Source organism: Astatotilapia calliptera, chromosome 20 (genome assembly GCF_900246225.1).
Source record: "Astatotilapia calliptera chromosome 20, fAstCal1.2, whole genome shotgun sequence".
NCBI classification, from domain to species: domain Eukaryota; kingdom Metazoa; phylum Chordata; class Actinopteri; order Cichliformes; family Cichlidae; genus Astatotilapia; species Astatotilapia calliptera.
Window position 1 is genome coordinate 22595167 of NC_039321.1, and position 14803 is coordinate 22609969.

The 14803-nt window shown below is 40.1% G+C and overlaps 1 protein-coding gene across 1 annotated transcript in view; it reads right to left on the minus strand.

The window, feature by feature from the left end:
• The window catches only part of LOC113012990 (acanthoscurrin-2-like), a 35673-nt gene extending 26036 nt beyond the window's left edge, over nucleotides 1-9637 (minus strand). The window contains exon 1 of the mRNA XM_026153481.1: nucleotides 9201-9637. Within this exon, the coding sequence (XP_026009266.1) occupies nucleotides 9201-9382 (182 nt within the window). The 5' untranslated portion in view covers nucleotides 9383-9637. The remainder of the gene's footprint in view (nucleotides 1-9200) is intronic.
• Between the last annotated feature and the right edge of the window lie 5166 nt (nucleotides 9638-14803).

A 14803-nucleotide genomic window follows, 5' to 3' on the forward strand; every position in this document is an offset into this window, starting at 1 on the left:
CATTCCAATCAGCCAATCACCTTATTTCTCTGTTTTTCAGTAGATAGCAAAAATGGTACTCAGGCACCAGAATTAAAACTGACAATCTCTTGCATGAGCCAAAAACATTTTGTAGCTTTGGGTTTGATTAAGCAATGTGAACTCTGTATCTACTAAGCAGCAATCACCAAGTTTCCAAAAACTGTTTTTTTCCCAAATTTTCACTTGATGTTGGCTTTAAAATGGAATCAATACCCATAAATCCACATAATAACATTCCCAACTTTGTTTTCGTAAAACAGCTAATTTTCCAACTTCCTGACAGCTGCATAAAAGTGGAAAATACCCACTTTATAGAGTTATATGTTAAAGATACATATAGTTAAGTAGCAAACATTAATAAGTCTGAATATAAGCATAAGGCATGGATGCTTTAGGTACCACTTGAATGTTATTTTATGCTGTTCATCCATTGGTTGTACCAAAAGAAAGTCTAACTCTGGCTCTGGAGTTTCTCTGTAAGTGCATTTAGTTTTCTCACTCATCCAGGTGGCCACGTCAGGATTTAAAAGAAAAACTAGCATGACCAAAATGCCTTCCACAAACCAACTGGTGATGTCTCCATAGTTGCCTAATTCAATCTTGTGTATACAGTAGAGTTTAAGTACCAGTTTATGGTCAAACCCAAAAATATGACACTTTTTTTCTACAGCAGTTTTCTTAAAATGCAATTAAATTAATCAAAGAATTTAAAAACAACAACAACAAAGTAACAGCTAATACTTGCAGTTCATGTTTCTGTTGTCAGTGGTTTTGTACAAATCTGAATGGCTAAAGGGCATGATGTCAAACTTTTTTCCTAATCAGCAGTGCTGATTTTCTAACACTGGAAAATAACTCAAAATGTTAGAAATGTTCCAGTGTTAGAAAATCAGCACTGCTCAGTGTTAGTCTTTGTTAATCTTCAAAACTGACGAGGTTACTTTTAAACATATAACACTGTCAAAAGTGTTAATTTAACACTCAACACTGTTGTATTTAACACTCAGAGGTGTGGACCCATATAGACACTCTCCAGTGTTAATTTAACACTGGAGATTTTGCTGTGTAGTAACACAATCACTAATGCCGGGTGATTTTTACCCGATATAATATAGCCAATAAAAAGTAATCAAATATATCAAAATATGACAACACATGACAAATTAGAGTGGTCTTCTTTTACTTTCAACACTGCCATGTCTAACAAAATGAAAAAAAAAAACCCTCCTAAAACAAAATAAGGACTCTGGAAAGCTGGTCTTTGGTCCACCCATTCCTGGGACATTTGAGACTTCCCTGGTGAAGGCACAGGCTCCTCGACACGCAAACAGCTGCAGGAGAGAGAAATCATGTGAATGTATTTGCTCGGGTGTAAATCACCCAGCGATAGTGTTCTAGGGTTAAAAAAATCCAAGAGCTAATCCATTATCCACCAGTGTCTTTCAAAGCCTTCACCCCTCGTCCTGCAGATACGTGTATCATTTCTGTTCAATCTATTTCTGGGTTTCATTCATAAGCTCCAGAGACACCATCTATTTGCTGAAAACTAATACTGTCTTGGGCTCTGATATTGTGCTTATTGCCATCTTATCTCCAGATGCCGCCACCCAAACACATTTAGTATTTGGAGGCTCCTGCAAACATGGTCTCCTGATAACAGGTCGTGTAAATATAGAGAGCGTCTGTCTGTCCCTTATCCACCCTCTCACACATTCACACATATACAGTTTGTAAAAATATCATTTTTCAAGTTCACACAATCATACACCTACACATAAAAACTCAAAAACACAACTCTATTTTTATTCCCACTTGGCCACTGACACATTTGCGTTAACATTTGGAGGTCATTACAGGGGAAATAAGGTGAAGCTAGACGGCAGATTGCAGATTTGGAAAAAAACCACCAAAAAAAACATGCAACATATCTTCTGATGGCTGCTTCTATTCCATGTCACAAGGCTCAGATCATCTGAAACTCGTGTCTTGAAGATGATAATGAGGTGACTACATTCAAGTGGCCTCCACAGTCACCACATTTCAATCAAATAGCACCTTTGGGATGTGGCAGAATGGGAAATTTGCATCATAAATGTGCGGCAATTCTCTGATGCTATTATGTCAACATGGAGCAAAATCTCTGAGGAATGTTTCCAGCACCTGTTGAATCTATGCCACAAAGAATTAAGGCAGCTCTGAGAATAAAAGTGGTTCTAACTCAATACCAGCAATCCATGCCTAATAAATTGTAAAAGTATTTCTGAGAGTTCAAGTTTAGTTTTAAAAATTCTTCAGAGCAACGAATGATTAAATGTAATCAAAAATATTCATAATGACAAAAAAGTCAAATGCTGCATGTTTGGGTACCATTGAATGGGCCATTATGGGGTCTTTTTTATAAAAAAGATCTTGCCTCACAAGTTTTACTAAACAATAATTCTGAATTGATTTCTATGATGTGCGTTTCAAGGCAAAAGATTTTTTACGTAACTGTTAAAAATTATTTTCATAGCCAGCACCCCATGAAGGTAAAGTGAGAACTACAGGGTGAATAAGAAGCTGTGGAATCTAAGTGTTGGCTGAAAGTCACAGATCAGCAAGAGGAGGACAGAATATTCCATTTTTTCCTAAGCTGCTGGAAAGCAAGCAGGAGGTTCAGACATCCATATTAAATTACACTCATACCTCAATTTAAGTTTTCTTGTGGTGTTAATAGGGATGGGTACCGGTGTCCAGTGCCATGATGGCACCGGTTCTGACATAAACGGTAGTAACCAGACCGAAAAGCAGCGCACATTTCGGTGCTTTATTTCGGTGCTTTTTTTTCCTGAGCTGTGATACACTTCTAGCCAATCGTTTTACATTTCCGAGGATAGTAGGCGGGTCCAGGTACGTACGTTCTTTTAGAGCAGAGCTACAGATTAAAAATGCCCAAGGCGAAGCGGTCAAAAGTCTGGCTGTACTTCACAGTAAAATATGCAAACTCAGCAGCCTGCAACAAGTGCTTTAAGCTGATACTGTGATACTGTCAAAGGAGGTAACACCTCAAATCCGATGAAACACCTGGCGACGCATAGCGGTTTTTTTTTAAAAGCCAAGAAATGCGGTGTATTTGATAGCTTTCTGCGAGACCTCACACCGAGCGCATCTACTGCGCGTGGGTTGCCTGTTATCAGACCCGGAGTTAGCAACATCCCCAAAAACCCGAAGAATAGAGTCCTGGCCCCTAGCCCTGCCAGTGTAGCAGAAATGATGACGGATGATGACGGCAGCAGCAGCTGTTCTTCTCTGCGTGAGTAGCTTAATGTTGTTCGTGTGTAATTTATGTTGAGTAGGCTAACCACGTTATTACATTAATGCATGTAAGGTGAACTAGCAAACATCATCATAGCTACATGCGGCTGTCTTCTTGTTTGATGGCAGATACTCCCTTCACCCTGGCCAAAAAGGCTAAAATGACCAAAGAAAAAGAGGGAAACGGCTAAACATGAGAGGTTTTTGGATAAAGTTTTTAAGCACTGCTTCCAGCCAAGAGTGATACCATATATGCCCCATAGCTGCAGAAAAGGCTAACATTGTTATCTTTTTACAAAAACCAGCTGAACATGAGAGGTTTTTGGACCAATTTTGTGTTCTCCATTCTTTAAGCACCGTTTGAGCACCGGCACCGTTTCAAAAGTACCGATTTGGCACCGGTATCGGATAAAACCTAAACGATACCCATCCCTAGGTGTTAACAATAAAAATTAATTTTTTGTCTTTTGTTTCATGTTTAGTCATGTGATATTCTATGTAGATGTCGTAGAGCTGTTTTTGTGGGGTTCCTGATCGTTTGTAATGATGAGTCTTTCCAATATTTCTGTATGATTTCCCTTTATTTATTTCCTAATGTTTTTCCCTATATAAATCAGTGTTTTAGTAGCAGGTTAGGAAGACAAAACTCACATTTTAAGATAATAAATCATGAAAGAATTTCCTCATTTATTTGCTAATGCTGTCTCGGTGTTCACATGCATCTGCATATGTTTATAATAGTAGCCAGAGCCAAACTAATCACAGAACAGGAGCAGCTTGTTAAGCGCACTAGTTTCCTATCAGTCTTCCAAAAACATGATAGAATTGCCCATAATGCGCATGTGCAAACAACCAAACAAAACCAAACCAAAAACAAGCTACTAGCCTCTCTGCTTGATAAACATCAGGTTTAGTTCATGGAACACAGACATGCCCATAAAAGAAAGAGGATCTATATGATGGCTTGGAGGTAGGCAGGTCATAGACTACTCATGTATGGTGTGCCTAACTGCTCTGAACAGCTGGTTGTTGTTTTGTGACAAACAAATGTTGCCTTTGGAGAAGCTGCGAAATGACTTCCGAAGGGCAAACTCTGCAACCTCAAACCCCATAACATAATCAAAGGGTGTTTCTCCCATTTCATCATTAATTTTTTTAATTTTCATTTATTGGCAATTAAAAAATACTGATACAGATATATAGGCTAATAGCCAGGCTCTAATCATCATCAAACATCGATTTTACCCTCACCAACAAAAGACTTAAAGTCTGTCTTTAATCAGTCTACTGATCAGAAACAAAATCATATCAGCACTTGTTCCTGTGCTTATGTGTGAATATAATCATGTTACTCTGAGCAGCAAAAAACTTTAATATTAAAGTTAAATATGCTTTACATTCACACTTAACATGCCAATGTTGCTTTTCTGGTGAAAAAAAGACACATACACATGCAAACACATCTTACATTTGTGACTCTCTTAAAAATGACAATTATCCTCAAGTGTGCATGTTCCAGAGAAAGTAAAAATACAACAGTGTTCACAGACTCTTTCTCCCTCCAGTGTACACACAAACGCACACACAACAAGTACACACACAGTCTTGCTCCCACTTTTTCCTCACTTTCACAGGTCTTAATAAGTGTTGAAAGAGAATCAATTTTGATGACTGCCAGTGCTCTTAACAGTTACTGCATATATACACAAAACACTGATGTAGTCATGCACAGCACACACTTAAAATAAATGCATACACATCGCAGCCAAAACATGAGTGTGAGTTGAGTCAGATGCAATATGAACACGTGATCCCACAGCAAGGGAATGGTCTGTTCCATATGTGCTTTAGATCTCACGTTCTCTCTCTTCTTCAGTGTCTTTACTGAGTTCTCGCACTCCTCTTCCTTTTGCCATCTGGACAGCAAAACCCATCCCCCTTTTTGTCTCACTCTGTGCCACTTTTTCATTTCATATCTTTGACACATTCCTTTTTTCACTCTATTCTAATTTACTTTATTTAAAATGCAACACTGCAGAATTATCAGCTATCCGGGGATACAGATTTGCATTTTTTTTTTATGTACTATCATTTTAATTTTGTATTTAAGCCTTCCTTATACTGGCTTCGTGACTGATATGTTATATTCTCATGAAAACGGTGTGCACAAATCTGTTTGAGAGTGTCCTCTCTAGACATGTGATGCCATCTCTTATTTCAGCAAGTTATCTTAAGTGACATCCATCTGTCAAAGTCCTCCAATGGCAATAGTGATTATTAATGTGAAAAAGTAAGTAAATTTTGGTGATCGCAGGATGTATCCTATTACTCAGGGATGAACGCAGGGAATTTTAAACCTCCTAACCAGTGGCATCACACATGCCATAAAAGTCAGCAAATAACATTGATTGGGGAGAAAGAAAAAGGCAACATTTTATGACTCTACAATCTGACATGGAGACCATGATAATGGACAAAAACATTGTGCAGCATTGGAGAGTGGAGCACAAGTCTTTCTTTGTCTTTATGAAGTGATTTTTGTTCTTTAACCTCACTGCCATTGAAAAGTGCAACTAATGTACCAGTTATTCATAGTCAGGTCCAGACATCTGAAATCAATAAAGAAATTAGTTTAGCCTCCCACTTATTCTAATGCGAATCTGTCATTTTAAAGCAAGTGAAGTGAAGCCTATTGAAGTAGTAATTTACAGGTTTTACTCCTAATCAAATGGTCGACTGCTTAACATGTTATTATACGTTGTGTTTATATTGCTGATTGGAGGACATTACATTTTGAATTTATCACAGTCTTTTGCTTCCTTTAGCCTCTGTATATCTATCTATAGATAGATAGATAGATAGATAGTGTGTGTGTGTGTGTGTGTGTGTGTGTGTGTGTGTGTGTGTGTTCTGTCCACTTAGTCTCAGTATCTTTCTCTCCTTATCTGGACCGGGAAAGAAGGGACAGAGTCATTTATAGGCTGGTGGTTTAAAAAGGGAGAAGTAAAAGAGAGGATAGAGGGGAAGGTGTTTAGTCAGAAGAGGAAAAGGGCAGCATGTGTGCACAACAACAAAAATGCACTGAAAGATTAAAAAAAACACTCTTGTTCCTATTTTATGATGGAGTATGATAAGTGAAAGGGTAATGCATTTTGTGAAAAGACCAAGACTTAAAAAAGCTTAATTTCTGTCCCAAAACTAGCAAAAACAAACAACAACAACAACAAAAACCCAACCAAACATCCAAAGACCAGCACAATTACATAGCCACATGTAGTTTATTTTTAGTCTGTCCTACTTACACAGTCCTGCTACCTTAAATAGACTAAAAGATAGCTGAAAATAGCTTTAAAAAGGTACTTTTTTCTCCTGTTTGCTTAACTTTTGCTAAATCTTACAGTGGCCAGACATGGCAGGAAAGAGAATTAAGATATATTCCTTTGCCTTTCTGCTTTACAAAAAAATAAATAAATAAGAGAACTGAGGAGTATACCAGTTTGAAAAGTGAGGGGAAGTGAGAAATAATCTGTAATCATGTGAAATTACAGAGACGGAATGAAAAATATAGACATATGCAACAGAGGGGCAGAAGCAGTAGGAGAAGGAAGGATGATAAGAGAGGACAGCACCCTTTTTTCTATTTAAAAGATGCAAGTATGCAAACGGTGGAGAGCACAACAAATATAAAGAAAGAGGGAGAGGAGGAGAAAAGGGGGGAAAGGGATCAAAGCATGCAAGTGTGCAGAGGAGATGGAGCGAGAGAGAAAGAGATAGAGAGAGAGAGAGTTATGGGAGCAGGCAGTCAGGCAAAGCAGCGCAGGAGAGGGAGGGAAGTGTGAGAGAGAGTGTGTGTGAGTGAGAGGGCGGGGGTGAGCAAACACGTGATTCAATCTGTTCACATGGCCTTGTATTACGCTGTTATAAATACTTAATGTGAGGCGCAGCATGCAAAAAAGAAAAGGAAAAAAGGCCTTTTATATAGAGTGATTTTGAAAATGTGGGCAGGAGGCCTGAAATCCAAAATCAGCAGAAAATGCATAAAAGAGGCAGAGGATGCACGACATCACAGCAAACTCCCTAAAGTAGTGTAATGCACCAGTAACACATCAGAGCACGTTCAGCTCTGTTGTCATTTGTCGGAAACGAGCTGAAGCTGTCATCTGCTCTCTGAGTCCCTGTGTTATATAAGGATAGTTAGGCCTGCACTTCTCTGCTTTCCTCTCCTATAGAGACATGAATCAAACCCAGGATGTGTCCTAAATAGAACCTGCACACACAGATCCCAGTGTGTGTATGCGTGTGTGTGTGTGTGTAGACCAGCTGCAGCCCTATAGTCGGGGACTATATCCACAGAGTGTCAACCTGATTAGGTCTCTGTGCACTCGCTTGTCTGCAGAAGGGTTTTTATGGATGAGGTGATACAGTAAGTTGGGATTCCTGGATGGTGGCAAAAACAAAGGAATGTAAAAAATCTGTTTTTGCTCAGCCAATCGCATCGTGTTATGTGAGAACAATGTGTCACAGAATCAGATATTACTGGTCCATCATTTTTCATCTGGTAGTAAGTAAAGCACAGACAGATTAGGTAACATATGGGGTGTGTTTGAGCACTGCTATCGCATGCTATAGATGTTTTATGGCGTCATTATTATGTAGAAGATCTACAGTATGCTGAACTAGGACACAAGATTATGTGTTTTCATCCAAGAGGCTAGATTTAACTTTGCTTAGGCTCTCTGTCGAATGTAATCTAAATATATCCGCTGCACTCAGATATATATTTCATTCAGGCATGCACTGTGATGCAGTGATTAATGCTATCACCTAACAGCAAGAAGGTTCTGGCTTTTGAACCCGCTGGTCATCTGGGACCTTTTGCTTCCTCCCACTGTCCACAGACATGGCATTTCAAAAACTTGTCACACACACAATATCCTTACATTAACCAGCTGAAGCCCTGAGTAGAAAATCTAGTGAAGTCAATACTGCACATCTGCCCAGGACATGATCTGGACGTGCTTATGATTTGATTTGGTTGGGTAAGATAAGAAGCACCGACTCTGTGAGAAACGGTGGGGCTGCTCATAGTACCAGTAGGCTATACTACGCATCATCAAACACACGCCTACATAGAAAGGCAAGCCCCTTAACGTACACGCACACATGCACGAGCCCCGCACACACTCACACACATTCGGCATACTCCCTTCGCCCATGCGGAAACAAGCGAGGCAATGAAGACGCTTCGAGCACCCAGCTGCATCCCGTCTCCAACGTAAAACACCAAGACGTGACACTGGCACGCCTCGTAAATGAAACCACGCAGCCTCTGAATTACACAATAATTAGGAGGGAAGAGCGAATAAACATGCCTCGTGCAAAACACTACGCCAAAGCACAACCCGAGCCAAGAACGAGGAAATACTATTAGGGCAGCACATGACACCGCGGAATAAAATTATCTCATTCTTGGTGACAAGCGGTCACACAGACCAGAGGGGCACGGCCGTCGTAAGGTGGTATAACACGCAATGTCAAACCTATTTGTGGAAATCAGTCTACCTTACAAAAAGAGCCATTCAGTGCAGCTCGTAGTGTTCAGCACCGCGGACAGCTCAGTGATTCTTTTATTTATTTTATTATTTTATTTCACCCCTTACACTCTGAGCATTTCCTCTTTAAAATCCCAAATCCACAAGAGTGGTGAAACACTTTTTAACACCCACGTAATCCCATCCCTGTAAAAAAAACAAAAAAACAATCGCAATCAAGACGGCATCTGCTCTGCTGCTGTCCATCAGCTGTTTCCGTGTTACGGCGCAAATTCGGAGATGCGCTGCTACCCTGAGCACTTCACCCAGTGCTGCTGCTCCTGCTGCTCCTACCTTGTCATTCCCATCCCGGGGCCTCCCATTCCCATTCCTCCACCGGCAGCTGCTCCGTTGACCGGCTTCATGTGCTGTCCTGGTCCCTGCGAGGGTCCTCCAGGCATCATCGACCCCATCATCCCAGCGGATCCCGGCTCCCCGGGCTGCCCGCCGCCCTCCATGCTCGCTTCGTTCCCCATCTCGGTCTCGACTCAGGAGACGGGAGGGGTGTGGAGAAAGGTATTAGGTCAAATCGGCGGTGTCGCTTTTTTGTATCGCTACGTTTTGTGTTTTACTTATGCAGTCAAAACAAAAAGAACTAAGAAGGAGGGAGAAGAAGTGAGAGAAAACTGAGCGGAGCGAACTCAGCGCTGTTCCTCCGTCACCGCCATCATCGTCCTCATCCTCGTCAGTTTCAGCACCAGCAGGCTGCCTCCTCCTGACGTGATGACGGGAGCGTGCCGCACGGCCACGGCGGCTGTGAGAGAGAGAAAATGAAAGCGCGAGCGGCGAGAGAAAGCGAGATTAGATTAGATTTGATTAGATCAAAGTTAAATGAGTCCCGTGGGGAGGAAACAGGGACGCACGGGCGAGATTAGGAAACAAGGAGCACCGGGGAGAGGAATTAAAAGGGGAGTACCTTTTCACCTCCTGTTGGTGAGCATAAGAAAAACAAGCACAGATATGAAGAGATTTCAATTACATTTTCCAAGCTCATCTAGGTCTAAATAAACACCGCTTGAATGAGCTTTATTAATTGTAATGCAGAATTTTTCACATTAATTAAAGAAAAAGATGGTAACATCGTGTAGTTTAAAGTTAATCTCCCCTAACCTGTGGACTTAATCAGCCTGTAGACAGAAAAATACCCTAATCCATCACATTTATTAACAAATGTGAATATTTACACTGCAGTGTCGTGCAAGCATGCAAATAACAGCGACTTAAATGTGGAAATGAGGATCACTCTGCCATGTATAGATACGCTATGCAAGAGGAGCCTGGTTACCTCTGTGTGTGACCAAAAACTACGTAAAATGCCTGGTTTATTACGTAGAATTTATTATGTCACGTGAGGTGCGAAGACACAAACGCGAGGTCGCACTTTCTCGCTGTGGACGCTGATGCTGATGCTGAGGGGAGGGGCAGTGGAGAGTGCAGTAAGACATGGGAGCGCGCGCTCACGTGACACTTTTTCCCACTCTGAGAAGGGCACGAGGAGGTACGCGAACGCGCAGAGGCACCAGGAGCCACTGCACTGGAGTATCACGTGTCCGAAAAGGAAAAAAAATACTCCAGAGTGTTGCACACCTGCCGGGCACGCGCTGTTTATTGACACCCAAACAATTCTGGGCATGAGGTTAATGCGCTGGAAAATTTGCCCGTTATGACGTTGGCTTGTTGGACTTTGGCTACATTAGAACAGGCTAGTAGAAGCTCTTGTTAGCTGTAACTGGTAACAGTAGCCTAAACCAGAGATTTACAGTACTGCGCAAATGTCTTGAGCCACAGCCTCACCTCTTTTTATTTGCTAGGAAAATGTGCAAACGTACATTAAAATACAGTATATGAGGCAACAACAGAGTTTGTTCAGTTGTAATGACTTTAAAAAGGACAGGCTTTAAATGTTTAGCTTTCATGTCCTCTTCTATTCCTCAACACAGCTTGAACTCTCTTAGGCAGCTTTCTTGTAATTTCTTTAAGTATCTTCAGGAATAGTTCTCCAGGCTTCTTGAAGGACATTGAAAGCTCTCATTTGGATGTTGGCTGCCTTTTGTTCTGTTCTCTATCAGTATAATCCCACACTGCTTCAATAATGTGCAGGTCCAGGCTCTGGGGAGGCCGATCCATGACTGACAGTGTGCTCTTGTGTGTTTTTCAGGTATTCTTTTACTGCATTGGCAGTATGTTTGGGATCATTGTTGAGCTGAAAAATGAAACTGCAGCCAATCAGACACTTTCCAGAAGGCATTTCATGGTGGATCAAACTCTGATGGTACTTTTCTGTGTTTTTAATACAAGCAATTTTGAGACGATCTCCAACACCACTGACTAAAATGCATCATTAAACCATGACAGCCATGACACATGGCTTTAGATGCTCCCTGTTCACTGACACTCTCTCCTTAAGTCCTTGCTACGTACTTATTTGGATTCATCACTCCATCAACCCTGTCGCTGCTGATTTTCAGTCTTGAGTAATTTAGCTACCTTGGCATGCCTCTTTTCCCTGTTTCCCTTCACTAACATATATACATACATAAAACTACTATTTTATACATTTTAAAATTAATATTTCATAAAATAGCAATTTTATCAAGCATTAAATATCAAACGTAAAATTGATCTGTTATGTGTAGACACAAAACTGGTTCATCACTTCAGGTAGGTGCTGAATAATTCATAGGTCAGTGTTTAGTGAATTAACAAACAAAAACCAAAAACCTCTGAAAATGATCAAGTACATTGACTGGACTAAAAATTAGTTAAAAAGCAACCCATGTTCAAAAAAAACTGTGGCTTCTTAGGATAAAAATAAATAGAAATTAGGGGTGACTCAAGACTTTTGCACAATGTTGCACATTATTTATTGCCGCTTGTGGTGTTTAATCCAGGTGAATATTAGCCCCTCTTTTTTTAAAAAAATAATCAAACCCTTTGAAGAAGAAATAATCCTGAGTTTATCTATGATTGTTGCCTCCTCTGGATGTATTTTTATGTTGGCAAGCTCATCAGAATGCACCAAGCTGTTGCTCTAATGATCACGCCATCACTTTGATAGATTTCTTCAGTTTTTTCTGCATTTTGGGTCAAAGGTTTTCTAAATGGAAATTAACTGCAGACCTCTACACACTCTACTGTCGAGGGAATAGCAAACACACAGCCCACAATACTCTACAAAACAGCTTTTGGGTTATTTGTCCATGCACATTTGAGTCCCTGAAAAAAATAAATGGCCGTAATTCCTTAATGTTCAAAGCAATATCGTTGTTCAGCCTCTCTAATTAAAGCTGAGTGTCTGGACTTGATTGTTTCTTTACAGGTGACTTTTTTTTATCCATCTCAAATTCTCCAAATTCAAATGTCACTAAGTGATGTCACTCACTTAGTGTCCAAAAAACAAGGACATAGCATAACAAACAAAAACATATTTAAGAGACTGAGGGAAAAAAAAAGAGGTACTAAATCCATAAAACAATAACAACAAAGCCTTTAAGATAAGAGCGTCTCACACCCAAAGCTACTGGGAAAAGGACCACTTTCTGTTCTAGTGCCAAGTATCTCCCTCTGAGGCCAGACTTTATAGAGATGAATAAACCCTGCCAGCAAACTTCAGCGCTACACACTGCACAGTATATCTTCCAGCACAAAGGAAAGAGACAAAGTAGTGCTGGTGCTGAAAAGATAAAGAAAAAACAATTATCCTCTGAGCTTATTTTAGCATTCACATTCCACCATTAATGCTATTGCCTATTGATATTTTTCTCTGCTTCACACTTTCTTGTTTTGTCAAACCGATTCACATGGCAAAGAAAGCTTTGTTGCATTTCAGTCATGTGATGTTATTTTAATAGAAAGATTTATAATGGTTCACAGAGCTCCATCGGGAGAAGTAAGACATCTTTGTGTCAAGGCATTAAAAAACAGGAAAGTGCAAGCTGATAGGTAAAGGCTCTTAAGCTCAGGCAATCCCAGAAGACCCTTTTCTCAAAACTTTACTCTTGAATGAACAATCAGTAACACATTAGTCATTGTTATTTCACTCAAAGCAGTCTTCCGCTTGAATACAGAGACAGTGACATGTGAACTTTAACCTTCCTAGCCTTGAATGTCATGGTCTGCAAGTACAACCTGAATAAACTATTTGCATTTTCATTTGCTCTCACAAAACAAAAAAACAGTTGCCCATCCCGGACTAACTGGCAGAAACCTTTAAACTTACTGTGATCTAAGAGTTTCTTTTTACTTGAATATTAGACCAAAGATTAAAGCATGTCACTGAAATCAGCAGAACAACAAAGAAACAACAAGGACATCCAAGACTTGCTGTGCAAAGCATTAATGGTCCTGTAGCAAAGAACAAAAATCTTCTGCATGGCTGCAGGCACCCAACACATGAACTAACCTTTAATATTACTTTTTATTTCATGGATTTGTTGCAGTTACAGGATTCTTCCTGTAAAGTTTGATACTCGAGTGCAATGATTTAAAAGAAAGTAGAACGAGATCTGTGATTGACTGTAAACTTGATCTGTCTTTGACTTGTTGACTAGTCTCAGTTTAAATTTAGGTTTTTTCTGTCATGCAGTTTTACTGTGTTTGTGGATGAGGAGTTAATCTAACACAGAGTCAGCATTTTATTAAGTTTGAATATGTGTACCTCATTAAGCTACTGCTTTTTTAGGATACTTTGGTGCTAACATTACCCTATGTGGACTGGTATGTGCTACCCTTAAAATTGCTAATGCTCACTTCAGTGCGGTAGAAGAATTTGTTTAAAGTGCGTGAACAAAAACACCCTGTGCTACTACAGCAGGAAGCGTCTTTGGCTCAAAATGGCAAAACAAGTTTGACCCACTGGCTGAAACACCAAGCTTTAAATCAGCTCCTGAGAAAACCAGGAGACGTGTCACACATCGCTGGACCTGTTTTTATTTAATCTATGGGAACAAGCAAGGTGAGTGCAGAAAAACATCCATACTCTCGATTTTATAGATTTTGAACAAATGAGAAATGATAATGAAAAGAGATCAAATCTATATTGTGTTTAAGTTAGTATTGCTTTTAATTATGAGTCAAGACTATTGAACCATTAGGAACTGATTTATATACTTTGTTCATGGCTTTGAGCAGATAGGAAGTCAAAAACCCCACGGTTATTTGACTTTCCTTAAGTTATTTGAATATTTTCAGTAGACGGACTACAGCAGCAGGAGACCACACTGGGTGACATTCCTGTCAGCTAAGGACGGGAAACTGAGGCTACAATTCACTGTAGGTTCCAGAAAATAGGACAATAGAAGATTGGAAAGTGTTAATTTGTGCTGCAACATGCAGATGGTTGGGTGAGAATATGTAGTAAATGAAATGAAAACATGGATCCATCCATCCTTATATCAGCAGTATTGTTGCTGACCGTTTTCATCTCTTTATCACCACAGTGAACCAATCTTCTGACGGCTGCTTCTCCCAGGATAAAACACTGTGTCACAAAGCTCAAATCATCTCAAATGTCTTTATTGAACATGACAGAGAGTTTAGTGAACTCAAGTGGCCTCCACAGTCACCAGATCTCACTCCAGTAGAGCACCTTTGGGATGTGAGAAAGTGAGAAAGTCACATCATGGACGTGTCAGCCAACAAATCTGCAGCAACTGTGTGATTCTGTCATTTTAATATTGACAAAAACCTTTGAGGAATGTTTCCAGCACGTTGTTGGGCTTGTTGCGCCAGGAAGAATTAAGGGCAGTTCTGAAGTTTAAAGGGGGGTGTAAGCTAGCACTGAAAAGGTGTAACTAACAAAAGAAATGAATTGACACAGTTAAAGAGAGCTTTCCTTTGGCGTGTCAGAATGTGTGCTGGATAAAGACGTCTATCAGACCTGCGATGTCTATAATGAA